This window comes from Arvicanthis niloticus, chromosome 7, assembly GCF_011762505.2.
Source record: "Arvicanthis niloticus isolate mArvNil1 chromosome 7, mArvNil1.pat.X, whole genome shotgun sequence".
Taxonomy (NCBI): Eukaryota; Metazoa; Chordata; class Mammalia; order Rodentia; family Muridae; genus Arvicanthis; species Arvicanthis niloticus.
In genome coordinates this window covers 56667822-56685118 of record NC_047664.1, presented here as the reverse complement: position 1 = coordinate 56685118, position 17297 = coordinate 56667822, and the positions used below count along the sequence as shown (strand labels likewise).

The window sequence follows — 17297 nt, the reverse complement described above, 5'->3', positions numbered from 1 at the left end:
AGCAGCCAACCAAAACAGGTACAGAGACCCACAGCTAAACATTAGACAGAACTCAGGGAGACTTGTGGAAGAGTTGGGGAAAAAGTTTGAGGAACTCCGTGGGTCACAGGAAGCCCAACAAAGTCAACTAATGTAGACCCTAGGAGGCTCCCACTAGACTGAGCCACCGACCAAGGAGCATGCACTGGCTGAACATGGGCTTCTCACACATGTGTAGTGATGTGAAGCTTGCTCTTCGTGTGGGTTCCCCAACAACTGGAGTGTGGGCTGTCCCTGACTCTTTTTCTCACTTGTGGATCTTGTTTCCCTAAATAGGCTGCCTTGTCTGGCCTCAGTGGGAGAGGATGTGCCTAGTCTGGCAAGGACTTGGTGTGCCAGGGTGGGTTGGTACCCGGGACAGGGGCAGGGGACCTCTTCCTTCTCAGAGGAGAGGAGTAAGAGGAGGAAGGCTATATGAGGGGAAACTAGGAGGGGGGGGGGCAGCGATTGGGGTGTAAAGTGAATACATGGATAAATTAATGGGGAGAAAAGAAATAAAAGACTTAGTCTGCCAACAAACAAACAAACAAACAAACAAACAATTATTCTTGAAGTGGATAGGACAGCAGAAAGATATGACTCACAAAGCCCACAGACCAGGCTGTGCCTTCCCTTCCTTCCCATCTTTATAACTTTCATCTGATTCACTTCATCTCACACCAGATAAAGTGCTTACACCCTTTCACTTGGAATTCCTTAGTATAGTTTATTAAATTCATCTGTTGAGATAATAAATTCCTCTGTATTCTCATCTTACATATAACCAACGTGTCAGTAAAGATTGAGATCAAGGAATGGGTAAATTGGATTTTTCATATCTTTTTCTAAACTAAAACTTTTAAACTTGATTGCGAATGCTGGATATATTGGTTATCAAAACTATTAAAGTCTTTGTTCTCTTCAAGTTTACATTTTAAGAACACTCACATTCTACAGAACAGCCAGGATGACTTTGATACTTTAGTACTTAAAAATTTCAAAGCATTACAATAAAAACAATATCTAAATATGAATCCAGAGGTCATATTTAAAATAAAATTTCAATGAGTTTTTTCACTTCTACCTAAATTTATGTTCTAAATAGATATGAGGTTATGTGGCAATTTAAATTTATTTAATTAATATAGATGATAAAAAGTTATCAACTTTACACTTGCAATGAGATTTAAGGTAATATATTTTTATTATTATTTTTTTAAGAGCCTTCCCTTATCTTCGTTATGAGGTTGTTCTGTGTGCTGTAAGATGTTAGAAGCATCCCACTCCCAAAGTGGAATTTGCCCAAGTCTCCAGATAAGACCAATGCCCTTAAGGGTGTGTGTGTGTGTGTGTGTGTGTGTGTGTTTTACTGAGGATTATTTGCCTCTGCTGACAATCACTGTTCTAGAGCCCAAAACTTCCCTACTCAACGTTACTTAGTGACTAATGATTGCTATATGATATTAAAAATCACAGTTACGTGTCAGGCAGATATATGTGCATGTTTCGTGTTGGCCGAGGAGATCTCATCTCTCTCCTTGTTCCTGTGGACTCTTCTGTGCTATCTCTCCCATTTATTTGCACATTCACCCCATAATGTTTATTGAGCATAGACTTCATGCTACATATGATTGCGAATGCTAGCTGGTTACCAAAACTATTAAAGTCTTTGTTCTCTTCAAGTTTACATTTTAAGAACACTCACATTCTACAGAATAGCCAGGATGATTTTTGGAAGTACCAATGAGAAAGCTAAGGAGCGCCAACACTGAGAAGAATGTGGGAAAGAACTCCCAAACACTACTGTCCCTCCTGTATGGCTTAACTGAAAAAAATGCTAGAGTCAATTTTTGTAACACTTTGGAATCTAATCAAAAGGTAACCTTAAACAAGGGATGTTATAATTTTTAATTAAAAACATTTAAGGAAATGCTTATCAAATCACTAGCTTACCATTAATCTAAGAGAACAGAGATTTCAGTCGGCACAAAAGAATAGAATAATTATAGAAATAGTTTACTAAAATTTACTAATGATTTAAAGCTTACAAATGACTTGTTAAACCATTAAACAATTATAAAGTACAAGCAACAACAGTGAATTCTGGAGGGGAGGCAGTCTGATTCCCAGAATTATCACATAATAGGGAAGACAGCCAATTTTCAGCAATGGAAAAAAAATCTACTAGGTGTGCAAAGAAATTAAGTCCAGCTCATCCACAAGGGGGAAAGTACAAATAAACGAGAAGAGAAGGCTGAATGGTCTGCTCTAAGCTGGGAACAACAGCAGGCATGAGGTCAGAAGAAACATAGTGCCTGTGTCAGAGTACGTGACTATGTAAGAGTAATTAGCTAGATATTGATATTAACTTTTAAACAGTGAGGTGGGAAATGGTAATTTATGAAGCTGGTAGCAGTAGACTGTACAGGAGTGGGAGGGACTCCAGGGGTCCCACTGTGTATGTCATACTGAGAAGCCTGGGTATTAAGCCTTTCTGCAAGACTAACAAACTTTAAGAAAAATGGAAATTTTCTGGTTTTCACTGTGGATGCATAACTGAAAACAACAGAAGCAAACCCAGAGAACTAGAAAAGGTAAGGAGGAGACAGCAATGTAGACAGTCATTACACCTACACTGGCTACAGTAAGATCAGATGGTGGGTAAGGCAGAAGTAAGAGTGAGAAAAAATGACCCCAAATGAAAGCAAAAGGCGCCAGAGCCATGGACGGGATGGGGCAAGCCTGGGCTGTCTACAATTCTACAACAACTTCCAGTGTTCAGGCCTTGAGTGGCTGGGTAGATGAAAATGGCAGCCGACTGAGACAGACTGTCTGCTTATTTTCATTTTTTTCTCTTGAGGGGCACAGCAAAGTCTATATGCTCAGTTGGGTCATATTAGGCTTCAGATAGTCACGGAAGAGGTTAGAACTAGAGCGGTATTTAGTAATTAACAAACAGCTCCATGGAAGCAGATGGAAACTTAGGGAAATGTGTGAAGAGAGAGCAACAGAACAGGAGTGTATAAGGAGCCAGATCACGGGCTGAAAGGCACAAGCTGGAACAGTCAGGAAAACACTCAGCTTTCAGACTACTGGATGCTGCTAAACGCAATCATCATGACTGCATTTCCTGAACTCAAACTGAGGCCCTGTGCTGGCGTCGCATAACATAGCTCATGTGATCATTAGCCACATGCTAAGTTAATGAAACGCAAGGTCAGGGAACTCATGTAACTTACCAAGGGCAGGACATGAACTGGCAGAGCTTGGATCTGAACCCAGAGCCACTGGGTTACAATGCCCAAGCTCTTAACTCCTTCAAAGCAACAGTTCTACAGGATGTGAGTTAATACCATCAGGACAAGGACGTTCATTCTATGCTGCCTTTTTAAGCAGACTAAACAACCTGCACACTGAATCTCTAAATAGTAAAGACAGGGTCATATGTGATCACTTCTCAGAAAGTCACTGATTTTCTTCACAATCTCTGTATTTAATAAATATCACACTGGCCACTTATAAAGACAATGAACTACAACGCAGGGCAGTCTGTTCCCCTCACTCCTGTGCTGTGCCAATGACACAACGAGAAGGTTCTAGTTGAGCTGCTTAGCGTTCCTCGAGGAAAACCGCATGCTTTAGATGTGAGCATTTATGCTGACTCAGCTTCTCACAAATATACTGGTCCTAAGCAGAGCTGGAGAGATGTGCACAGTTTGGCATTAAACTGCACAAACATGGAGGAAGTCACTAAATATACTTTTTCCAGGAGGAAGGGTTATTTTAGATGATAATTTGTGTTCCATTTTCAGGACAGAATGAGAAAGTTATACCCCCTGTACAAAAGCTGTTATTTCTCCATTTCCCTCCAGAGGAAGCAGAAACATCACTCACCATTGGGTGGATAGAAAACAGCATATTCTTCTAATCCTAGTTTTCCTGTAAGGGAAAACCATACACTCAGTTATGTTTCAAAAAACAACATTCTGTGAATGTCCAAATAAGTAATGGCTAATGAACAGAATTTATAAAACAAGCATAGTCCAACTTTATTTCAGTTCATAATATGAAATTAGTTGAAAATCTGTCAGCCAACTGTCTAATACCAGCAAAGCCTTTTAAAAATTAAACCAAATAATTGATTAAACAATGTTTTCAAATTTTCTTAAGTACTGGAGAATAATTTATAAGCATAACATTATTTTTCTAAATTTAACAATCCTGTTCCTTAAAGCAAGTCTGAAGTCTTGCCATATCCGGTTAGCTTATGTTTTTAGAAAATGTGCTGAAGAGTTAAAATTAAATTTCTTCAACTATATAAGTCATATATCCTGACTCCCAACATAGTTTACACAATTACAGAAAAAGGATAGATACTTAAAAACAGAATTGTTCTATAAAAGTCCCTTCTCTGTACTGTTCCACAGCTTCTCACTCTTCCCGTCTCCCACAGAATACCTTCAGGTGGTGGGCTTCACAGTGTCATGTCACCTTACCACAAGCTATAGTCATCTGAAAGGATTATCAATGGAAAAAAATGTCTCCATAAGACCAGAGTGTAAGTAGACAAGGCTTACAGATCAATGGGGGAAGGCCCAGCCCACTGTGGGTGGAGACAGCCCTGGGCTGGTGATCCTGGGTTCTATAATAAAGCAGGTCCTGCAAGCCATGTGGAGCAGGCTAGTAGTCAGCATCCCTCCGTGGCCTCCGCATCAGCTCCTGCCTCCAGGTTCCTGCCCTGTTTGAGTTCCTGTCCTGGCTTCCTTCAATGATGAGTGGTGATATGGAAACATAAGGCAAATAAACCCTTTCCTCCCCATGCTGCTTTTGTCATGGTATCTCGCAGCAACAGAAATCCTAACCAAGACCGATGGCTTCCATCTTAACAGGGTTCTTAAGAGTCCCGAGTTATTAAAAAGACATTCATTCTTGTGCTGTGATTTAAATTAAAACTTATTATTAAGTTTTTTAAATGGGGTATAAGAGTGAAGACAGGAGTAAAAAGTGGGGCTATCTTAGGCTAAGGTGAAGACATACAGTGCTGATCTTTGTGTGGGGAAAGAAGGGACCAGTGAAAACACAGATCCACAATTGAGCATACCAGCAGGTATCAAGACAAGTAGAGCAAATACAGGGTACAAGCCCCACCCAGTCATTTATAGTCCAGACCAAACCACAAAATAATACAATATGTTTGCTGACTTCTTTTAAATGGGCTTTAAGGGTTTTAATACTCAGGAGGAAAATTGATAGTAGTTGGTAGACATGACATATAGGCTAGTCTACTAAGGACCTATAATTTGTGGTGATGGAATATGAAGCTTTTCATGCACTAGGGCTATGTAGGGGCTAGAATGAATATAGTACATTGTGAGATTATCAAGGAAGGCAAGAAAGCTGGGTTAAGATGGTGTGGGCAGTTAGAGAGTCTTAAAATTATAGTTCATTTTAGCCCATTAGGTAATTAAGCTTTATGATCACTCTGTGTACAGGATAAGATGGAAGGGTGTGTGTAGTATATGTATATCTGTGTGAACACAGGCGTGTGTGTGTGTGTGTGTGTGTGTGTGTGTGTGTGTGTGTGTGTGTGTGTAGAGGTCAGAGATCAAAGTCAGCTGTCTTCCTAGATGGCCCTCCACCTTGTTTTCTGACAGTTTAGCAGGATGGCCAGCTAATGAGCACCTGGCCCACTTGTCTCTGGACCCCAGTGCTAGGGCTGTAGGCACGGAGCTCTCTGCCTGGCTTCACTAGGGAACCAAAGTCAGGCTCATGCTTGTACCACAGGCACTTTATCCACTGAGCCATTTCTTCAGCCCAACAACCTCCTTAGACAACCTCCTTAGATGAAAAGAAAAGGAAGTTTTTATGTATTCATTTCAGAAGCAAAGCAGCCCCACATTGGGGGAAGAGTCTTATTCTAACACAAGATAATGTGGTCTGTCCTAGGGCAAGAGTTGCAACAAGCAGGCAGCGAAAAAATCCTGAAGAAATGTTTTTTCTTCATGGAAGCAGTCAAAGGGCCGCACACAAACACATAGCAGGCAATGGGATTTTAGTGCTCCATGTTGATCGCCCAGTGAAGGGAAGGGCTGAGGCTAGCCCAGTCTTTAGGTGAGGACAGGACACTGGAGTGGTTCATAGGCATGCTGAGGCAGCTCACAGTAGAGGGAACACTAGAGTATAAGTTAGAGAGGTAATATAGCACACCATAATGTTTAAGAGTAGCCAAACTAGAATTCAAAGACCAATTTACTAAAAGAAAGCTAAGAAAAATGGAAAAGACAGATCTCTATGATGAGTTCCTGGATAGCAAGAAGAAGAAAACGACAGACTTGGCACAAATGGAACATAGGAGGCAGGAGATGTCAAGAACCAAAAAAGGCAACTGAAATGCAATCTGTCTGTCACTCTGTAATCTGTTGCTTGGGTTCTGACATTGAAAGGAAGGGATAGTAATTATGACTGCAAAGAAATTGGAAATAATTTTCAACTTAAAAATTGAAAATACAAATATAAAATATTTAAACATTCTTGGAATGGTCATGAAAATCTTTAGTAATTTCTCTTTAGAATTATTAAAACATTACCTCTGATGTATGATTTCGGTGGTGAAGCACTGTTGTATGCAAAGTGACCCAGTACAGATGTATCCCGTGAAAAGCAAAGTAACACCTGGATATAACGTTGGAAAAATAAACAGTGAGCACTGCCATAGAACAATTGATAGTAATTAAATTAATTTTAATTTCATAAGAAAGCGGCACGGAGTGGAACTGCTCAAGTTCAGCACAGCGTTTTGTAATGGGAAGAGCGCCCCCTATCGGCACACCTACATTAAATGTTCACAGCCGGACTCCATGTGACGGCAGCTAGTTCTCAGAAATTTTTCCTATTTGCTCCCCAGACTTTGAACAGCAGAAAACAAACCTCGCTAACTATGTGCTGATTTTCCTCTGTTTTATCTGGAAATGAAAATCACATGTGAGAAACTAAACAGATGAGAACTAAATCGGGGTACCCATGGGTAACCACACACAAGCACTGGGGGGGGGGGTGTCTAGGAAATTAGAACCAGACTTAATTGATGTGCAGTTCACAGTCGGACATGTCGAGAATGAGGAGAGGGTCTCCATTCTCAGCAAGGATGGCAGTAGCAAAGGAAAGGTTTTCCCAGTACAAGTAGAAACTGGCTGTCCTGGGCAGCAGGGGCATATGGCAACTCTATCACGAGCTAAAATAGAGAGGGTGCAATCAGGACCAAGGCTTCTCAGTAGAAGAAACTGGATTGCTGACACTAGCCTAAAATTTGAGGGCAGGAGTCCAGTCTCAGGAAGAAGAAGGGACATTTAGAAGAGTCGGGATTCTAAGGATACCACAAAAACTGGGAGGGATGGGGAGTGGGCACAGAATGAGGAGTGGATTAGAACCCTTTGTGCCAGGACCCCTGTCCATCTGGACAATTTTGCTGGACTTTAAACAGGAGCTTAACTGAATGACAAGGGCCAGTGACTAGACTTCTAAGTATCTGTGTTCTCATATGCAAGATGAATGTAATAGCAATGCTTTGATCAGAGTGCATTGTGGGGATTAACTGGTACATGGGAAGTCCTTAGAATAGCACCTAGGATATCACATGATTAAAATGGTCTCTGCAGTTGTTACTACATTGCTATTAATTTTCTATATTCTCTTATTCCTGGCTCTAAATATATTTAATTTCGGATTGGGATTTGTTTATTTATATTGCTCAACTGTCACGTTTCATCAACTTAAAATTTTATATATCTCCATTTCTGAAAAATATTCCAGCATTGGATTTTTGAATTATCCCCACAGTTCTCTATTTACCTTTATAGAACCTTATGACCTACACTTGTTCAGTGTGCTGTCCTTTTTTTTTTATCACTCTGAACTCCACTTTGGAGGACACCCACGGATTTCTAAAACATCAGTTGGCTGTCTTCTTTCGCTCTTACTACAGTACGCACAAATCTCAGGGTGAAGTAGAGGGTTCATCAAAAGAAGACACACACAAGGCGCTGAGTTCAGCTGTGGTGAAGGGAGTTGACGCACAGCAAGTGTGCTGAGTACTCACATCAGTTGGTGCATTAGGTGGCAAGCAAGGTAGGAACAAGCTAAAGGAGGCCCAGAGAAGGGCTTGGCATTCTATAGAAAGTGGCTATTGGAAAGGTGCCCTCTGGCTAAACATAGAAACTTAATGAGAGGCTGAGAAAGAGTACCTTGGGAGGGAGAGGCAACAGTTGGAGCTTAGTTGAGAGGGGAGACTCTGGGGCATAGATGGAGCATAGACGCCCAGCATTGGAGCAGTTGCCTTTGCATCAGTGGGACTATTCTTAGCACTTAACACGGAGTAACACTAACTTACATTAAGAGAGTAAATGCTGGTATTACATTACTGCAATGCAGAGAAATACATTTCCTTTCTAGGATAAAGATGGTATAAAATGGATATAAGGTTGTCAATATTGACAGTGTAAACACTTGCTGCAGTAGCTGCACACTTAGAAATAGTGAAGGTGGCAAATTTCATGTTTTGTTTTTGTTTTTGAACCACAATTTAAAAATATTTTAGTAAATCCAATTCAGAAAAATGTTGGCATCTACTGAGAAAATTTTTAATTTTGGCAATTTAATATGATGGATATTTTCCAAAAATCAAGTGAAATCATTGGGCTCTAAACAATCATAAAGTCACAAAATGCTATTGAACCATTATATAATATTAATCTCATCTCTTTGTGTATGCTGATTTTATTTACAATTTTTAAGATTTATTTACAATTTTTAAGATCATATCATTATAACCTTCTGTCCTTTTCTCTCTCCAATCCTTCCCAAATAGCCCCCATCTTATTCCATTCAAATTCATGGCCTCTTTCTTTAACTGTTATTACGTGTGTGTCTCTGTGTGTGTGTATCTATGTATGTATGTATTCCTAAATCTATAAATACAATTTACATAATCCACATTACATTACCTGTATGTGTATGTGTTTCCAGAGCTGATCATTTGGTATTGGATAACCAACTGGTATACTTTTCCTGAGACAAGAATATTTCTGATCTCAGCATTCCTTAGTTCCTTGTACTACTTTGTCTAGGGTTGAAGCCTTATGAGCTACCCCCCTTCTGTGTTAGTATGGCTACTGATGTCCTTGTTCAGGTCATATTTAGTCAGTCATATTGGTGGACTTCATGGATGAAGCCTCTCTGACAGATTTCTAAAAAACACAATCTCACAGTAAACTTCCTCTTCATCTGTCTCTTACTTTCTGCCCCCTCTTCCATAATGATCCCTGAGCCTTATTTGTGGGAATCATGCTCTAGATGTATCAGTTGGGACTGGGGTCCATAACTGATCAGTTGTAATGATCTCTATCTATTTCACAATAGCCCTAAGGGTACAATATGTGCCTTAAAACCCTAGTAGGTCTAATTGGACTTAATGCAGGGTCAGGAAGAGGGAAATCAAGCTGGTACTGAAAACCTAGACAACTACCTAGGCCTAATGAAGTCATAGATTTTTTGCTAAACCAGCACGAGCCCTGACTAAATTCTAAATATTTATCCTTATACCCACAGATAAGAATAGTTGACCTTTTCTCTTGCCAGACTTTCAAGTACTTTTGTACACATATGGGTGTGTGTATGTATGTATGTATGTGTATTTGTGTATGTATATGTGTGTGTGCGTGTATGTATATATGTGTATATGCTTATTTGTAGAATAATGCTTCAAAGATACTCAAATCTCAGTCTTTGGGACCTGTAGCTATGTGGCCTTTTATGATATAAGGAAGGTAGCTGGGTCAGTGGGGACTGGGCTCCACAACTCTGCATTTTGATGGGTTGTAGTTTTCTGTAATAGTCTCTGTTTTATGCAAAACAAGTTTCCTTGATGAGAGGTGAGAACTATAATTACCGGTGGGTATAAGGACAAATATTTCAAATGCAGTTAAAAATTATGCTGGTTTAATAAAGTAGCAGTTGTAGGTTCTCCTCCAAGATCCATGGCTTCGCTAGGCCCAGGAAGATGGCTAGGTTTTCAGTACCAGGCATTATTTTCCTCTTGTTTATCAAGCCTTAAGCCTAACTCGTTATTGCCAAGGTATGCACGCCACTATTGCACCCTTAGGGTTATCGTGCCATGGTGGTTATTGTTGTGGTTCATAGGCATCATAGCTGGGGAGGACCTCTAGTTGCTTCTTCCCTTAGAAGCTGCCACAGTGCCTTCTGGTACCATGAAAGCTAGCCGTCAGGGAGGAGGCTTTCAGGTCAATTCCAACTCAGGGGCCTCTGGGCCCTGAATCTCAAAGTGCATCATGTCTTTAGCAATAGGGACTTATCTTCTACTTTGGGTGGAAGCAAGAGCAATAACCATAGCCTATAATACTTTGGGAGTCTCTGGGCCAACTCCTACACCTAAGGCTTGGGGATCATTTTGAGGAGAGACAGAAAGATTGTAACATAAGAGCAGACAGTTTGCTGTGAGATTGTGTCTCCTAGAACTGTCTAAAGCTACACCCGTGAAATCTTAGCAACACAGTTGCCTAAACATGAGCTGAACAAGAAGACGACTTCGAGACATGCAAATGTGGAAGGGGAAAACTCAAGAGGCCTCAATCCTAGATAAAGAACTACAAACAACCAAGGACTGCTGAGAGCTGGGGACACAGTCTTCTCAGGGAAGAGCACACCAGCCGCTTATCTAATACCGAATGGTCATCTCTGGAAGCATAAATACAAGTAGCATATAGACTGAGTAGGTTGTATTTATGTACTTTGGAATATATAAATATATTTGAAAGTTAAACAATTATACAGAAAAGGGCCATGAATTTGAAAAAAAAAAAAAAAAAGCAAGTTGTCAGGAGGGCATTGAGGAGGAAAAGGGAAGGCATAAATGATCTAATTATAATATAAAAATTATTTTTTAAAAATTGGTCTTATAGATGCCATTAAATTGACAATCCATAAATGGTAAGATTATCCAGGATTATATGACTAGACCCAACATAATCATAAGGAACTTTATAAATGAGACACAGAAGAAAGGAGATCAAAGTGAGATACTATCTGCTGGCTCTGAAAATGGGGCCAAAGAATGAAAGCACCTTCTGGAGGCAGGGCATTCTGGAGGCAGGGCATTCTGGAGGCAGGGCATTCTGAAAGCAGGGTAAGAGAAAGACATGGGCTCTTCTTCAGAGCCCCAAAAATAACACAGTCCTGTGAACCATGAATATAGGCAAGTAAAGCAATTCAGATTTCTGTGTTTTAGAACCTCATGATGATTTATTTACTTTAAACCAGTGAATTATAATAATGCATTGCAGTCGCAAGGTAATGCAGATAATCAATGAACCCAATAAATAAATCTAAGGAAAGGAAAAATACCCAAATATAACCCTGTAATAATCTACCATTGCCTCAGAGAGGAAAATCCTAAGGAAATGTCTATATCAATGTCCCCTCAGTTTAGCAGGCTGAGGTAGCACAGTAACTTTAGAAGAAGCTCTGTGCTTAAATATATCCCCATAGAGGCCCTGCTGCTTGTGGCCTCAGAGAAGGCAGGACATCTGAGACTTCTCTAAGGAGAACCTTGGGACTGTAAAGTGAGAATGGCAGAGGTAGTGTTAGACAGTATGTCCCAGGGTGCAACCCTGGGAGACAAGCAGAGAGCTGCCAACTCCTACTCTAGTCTGAATGCGGTTAACTCTGGTTTCCTTATCTGCCAATAGATGGCCCATTGGAGATCTGCTAGGTTATACACTCAGGAGGGGCTGCTCACTCACAAACTAAGAAAAAATTAAATGTCTAGGTGAGATTACTCACAGCTGGGCGCCCTATTATTAAGAAGAATGATAAGAACCCAGCACTGACGTGAACTGTGGGTTGATACTACAGAGTCAGACCAAGAATGTCTGCAAAAGGTTTACTTGGACAAAAAAATATATGGGCTGAAAGGTGAGGAGAACATAACTTTCAGAAATTCATTATTATATACAAATGTTCAGTTTTCAGCAAGAACATAAAGAATAAATACAAAGAAATGGGGAAATATGGGCCATTCAAAGAAAAATGTCAAATGAAAAGATCTGATAGTAAATTTAGTAAGTTTGGGTGTTAGGACAATGATCTTGAAGATGCTCACATAAAGAAATATGTGAAGAAAATAAACAATGACATTTGAACACAGTAGAAACTACAATTGAGAGACACACTCAGAAAAGCAACAGTAACACAATGAAAAAGTAACTCAGGAGCCGGGCAGTGGTAGTGTACACCTTTAATCCCAGCACTTGGGAGGCAGAGGCAGGCGGATTTCTGAGTTCGAGGCCAGCCTGGTCTACAGAGTGAGTTCCAGGACAGCCAGAGCTACACAGAGACACCCTGTCTCAAGAAACAAACAAAACAAAAAACAAACAACCCCTCCCAAAAACAACAACAATGACAAAAAAAGTAAGTCAGGAGGTAGGAAAGACCATAACCGAGTTGGGTTTTGTACAGGGTGGTAAGTGCGGGTCTATTCTCTTTCTTCTATGTGCAGCCGTCCAGTCTGATGAACACCATATATTAAGATGCTGCATTTTCTCCAGTATGCAATTTTTGGCTCCTTTATCAAAAATCACATGTCCATATGTGCACAGATTATGTCTGTGTCTTTAATTCCATTCCATTGATCAATGTGTCTGTTTTTACACCAGCATCATGCTGTTTTTATTAGTATAGCTCTGTAATACAACTCTAAATACATGATGGTGATACCTCCAGAAGTTCTTTTATTATTCAAGATTTTTTTGTGTTGTTCTCTCTTGTTCCTCTGGTTTTGATTTGGGGTGTCTGTGTGTGTGTGTGTTTACACATGAACTGGAGGTAGTTTGTTCAATTTCTTTGCGCTGTATTAGAATTTTGGTGGGGATTATATTGAATCTGTGGATTGTTTTTAGTATCATTTTCACAGTATTAATCCTACCAATCCATGAGCATGGGAGACCTTTCCATTTGCTTGAGTTTCTTTCAATTTCTTTCTTTCATGTCTTAAGATTTTTATGATACAAGTCTTTTCTGTGCTTACTTAGTGTTAGTCCACAGTTTTGTTGCTGTTGTTATTTTAGGTTATTGTGAAAGGTACTGTTTCTCTGATTTCTTTTTGTCATTTGTATAGATAAGCTACTGATTTTTTGTATGTTAATTTTGTAGCCTGTTATGTTGCTGAAAGTGTTTGTCAGCTGTACAAGATTCCTGGTGGCATTTTTGGGGTCTTTTATGTATAAAATCACAACATCTACAAGTACATTGTTTATAAAATTTTAAATAATTAAACTAATTATAAAATAACTTTAAAATATCATAAAGAATACTTTTTATTAACTGGCTACATAAAAAATTTAACTAATTCCTCAAAAGAGAAACCTATGTGTTATAATTATCTTTTATTTATGCAATGAGGGTAAAGATCCACAGTGAAGCTTGTTTAGAAAAATAAATAAATAAAATAGTGTATAATATATACAGAATAATATTTAGTCTTTAGAAAGGAGGACATCTTGCCACATGAGACAGTACAGATGAACATGGCGGATACTACTAACTGGGATAAGCCTGTCACAGAAAGACAAAGATAGCAGAACTGTACTGGTATGATTTCTAATAGTCAAATGCACAGCAGCAGAGATTAGAGTAGATTCTGCCAGGAGAAGGGAGGGAGTTGATAGTCAGTGGGAAAGCATTTCAGTTATGCAAAAAGGCTGTGCAATATATGCACTTGGTAGTAATTATTTAATAATCTTATTTATTTAATATTATTTGTAAACCACTAATAGCAGTTATAATAGTAGTCATGAAATGTGACTAAAAAAATATTGAACTAAAATATTAAGATGGGAAGTAGAGACTACAGGCCATGTTTAGAGTACTCCGTGTCTGATGAGAATGTTTTACATACTCGACCACCATCTCCAAACACACTCCACACTCATGTCCTGCCCCCTCTTCTACACTGCAGGCCCATCAAAAGAACTGAAATTTACACAGTGTGGTGATCATTAAGGATTCCTGAAGAACGTTCTGAATTTCCTCAGAAAACACATCTACTGTTTGAAAATGATTCTGCTGTCTGACTTGTCCACTTTCAAGTTTCTTACATATAAGTGACTTGGCGTGAATACACTCGATGCGTTATGTCTGTTATTAACTGGAGAAAGTATTAGTTACTGTTGCTCACTGATTCTGTTCAGCAAGTGAAGTGCATTTATCACCTTGCACACTCTTGGTAGCCCCACCACAAGACTTTAAAGCTGACAGTCTCTCTTCATTCACAAAACATGATAAACTTGTCATATTTATACTCTCTGGAACTACACTCTAAATATAATAGTCAGAGACTATGAATCTTGTCATTGCTGGCTCTTTTTGACACATGGAATTTATATATTCATAAGTTCGGTGTTATAACAGTTTTTTTTAATGTGGTATGGTGCTCATGCATGTGGGGGCATGTACACGTGTACATGTATATTTGCTTGTATATGTGTACACATACTTATGTGTATAGAGATCCAAGGGTAATTTTAGTTTTCCTTGACTGCTCTTTACCTTATCCACTGAGTTAGGGTCTCTCACGTGAACCCAGAGATAGAGCACAAGCCAGTCTAGTTAGCCAGTTTGCTCTAGGGATCCTTGGCCCGTGCCTTATGAAAACTGAAATTACTGCCCAACCACATGTCCACCAAGCATTTATGTGGGTTCTGGAGATAAGAACTCTAATCCCCGAGCTTGCAAGCCAAACACTTTCTTCAGAGCGCCAACTCCCTGGCCCTATTATAACCATTTTGCATTTGCAATTAAAACAGCATAGAAAGAATCAAAACTGTTAATAAGCAGAGAAATTTAGATGTTTTGGGGTTTTTTTATTCAAATTATCTCTCTACTTGTATAATATTAACTACTCTCTATTTCCTTAGAAATCAGCTCAGGAGAAGATCCATTATATCAGGAACTATATCATAAGAGAAGGAAATCCAAGATTCTATGATGCCAGAAAACCCCAGCCAGCTAGTAATACTAAAATACAAACAAACAAACACCCCTCAACTTTTGGATAAGAAAAGCAAGCTCTGTTCACTTATATATTGATCTATTTTCCAACTTCACTGACTGCTTTCTGATTTTTCAAACGCACTGCTAAGCCATCCAATGACACTTTCACTTCAGTTCTCTTTTTTTAAAACTCTAGAATTTTTTAAATTTCTATCTCTTTATTGACCTTTGTACTTGATAATATGTTATTATACCTTCCTTTACTTATTATTTAAGAAAGGTTTCTTCTAGTTCCTTAACATACTTATTGTTAAAGAAAACACTCAATACATCTCCATTCTATACATCCCAAATTCCCCTCTCACTTACCCTGTACTTTGAAATATTTCTAATGGATGCTTTGAAGTTTGTGTCTATCAACATGATCAGAATAATCATGATTCTCCACATTGATTTTAAAACAATTATTTTTTCAAATCTCTAACAGAAAGGATCATGTAAAACATATTCTCTAAACATCTTAGAATTGCTTCAGTATTAAGTTGACATCAAATTTTAGAATTTCTAGAAAACTGACCTGCAAGCACATCCTGGCTGCAGCATATATAATCAGAAGGGGTGGCCAGAATCTCATCTGGGAATTCAGAAAACTTACTTAACTATAGAGTATCTTTTAAACATTATAACTTAGAGAACAAAGATACTGAATAATTTTAAAACTTACCTGATATAAATAATCTTCAAATACAAAATAGTAATCATCATTGCTTGCTGTGAGCTTCACATCCTATAATTAAGTTACAAAGCATTGAAAATTACTCAAATGAATCTGCTTATAACTCTAAAGAATAAATATAACATTTGGAAGTAATATTAAAATGAATTTTAAATTTTACATAATGTTATAGGCATTTTCTAGTGAGATTTTATTCCCATTACGTATTTACTTAGCTAAAATATATGTATTTGATTTTTTAATTTCTTAAGGTTTCATTAATAACTGTTTGTGATTTGTTTTATTTAATCTCCTTTTAGATGTCTTAAAGCTGGGAAAGAAAAATGAACAGGATCACAACCCCCAGCAGCAAGCAATTCTCTCTGTCTCTCTGTCTCTCTGTCTCTCTGTCACTCTTTCTCTCCCCCTCCTCCAGATGATTTTTCAATGTCACTGTTCACATCTAACATACTTAGCCATTTCTTCAAAATATCAACTATTTCATATGTGTTTGACCTGAAAAATTGCCATCTGCTCCTGGGAGCCTAATAACTGTGATTTTCTGCTTCATCTTTCAGGACTAGTTCATGACATCCCCTGAGTAGAATATTGGTCCTTTCTTTAGACACTTCCATGTGCAGTTCCTGATCAGAGACTACTAAAAAAAAATTTTCTACTCTTCCAATGAGACTTTTGGCTCTCTCAGCTCCTGTGCCTTGCTTTATATACACTTAACTTCATCACAGGGCCTGATAACTAAAGATCCAACACATATATGAAGAAAACGTCAAATGGTAACATAAGCAGAAACTAATCACAGTTCTCTGTGATATAATGCACTGCATTATTACATAGGTGACATCTCCAATAACAAACAAGCAAAAGCTCAAAAAATGAAGCAAAACATTCCCATGCTCCCTAGCTTGACTCTGAACAGTTTTTATGGTGAGTTGAACATGCTGATTGTAAAAATTTAGTTATGCTATTGCTAGCTGCATAACCTTGGCTAGAAACTCCAAACCTAGGACTCTATGCTTTGATAAGTGACTCCTAAAAGCCTATGTGGTAAAGGCTTGAACACTCTTCCACTTCATATGCTCTTGAGAAGTGCTAGAAGTTTACATGCTGGCACCCAGTGAGAGAAGTCCTGTTACTGAGATCTGACTCTGAAGTGGATATGGGCGCTGGCACCTTTCTGTCCTTTTCTTTGTCCCCAGCTGCTGTGAAGCAAGTGGCTTTGCTCTCTACCTTGACTCTTGCCATGAGGTACTGACTTGCCAAACCGAAAAGCAGTAAGGTTCCATGCCATGAACTGAGACTTCTGAAATACACAGAAAAGTAAAGCACTCTCTCTTAAATGTAGCATCTCATACCCTGTGTCACTGTAACAACAGAAAGCTGAGTCTCCATGTCTGTAAATAGGTAGATTACTACCTGCTTCAAAAGCTATGGTAAATGCTTCTGAAAGCATCAGATTCTGAGACAATACTCAGAAAACTGATTT

The 17297-nt window shown here is 38.8% G+C and overlaps 1 protein-coding gene across 2 annotated transcripts in view; it reads right to left on the bottom strand.

The window, feature by feature from the left end:
• Tbc1d19 (TBC1 domain family member 19) overlaps positions 1 to 17297 on the bottom strand; it is a 94339-nt gene that overhangs the window by 25511 nt on the left and 51531 nt on the right. For both annotated transcript variants that reach the window (XM_034509038.2, XM_034509039.2), the window contains 3 exons: positions 15803 to 15865; positions 6606 to 6690; positions 3913 to 3957 (listed from right to left, as the gene is read on the bottom strand). In XM_034509038.2, coding sequence (XP_034364929.1) covers positions 3913 to 3957; positions 6606 to 6690; positions 15803 to 15865 — 193 coding nt within the window. The remainder of the gene's footprint in view (positions 1 to 3912; positions 3958 to 6605; positions 6691 to 15802; positions 15866 to 17297) is intronic.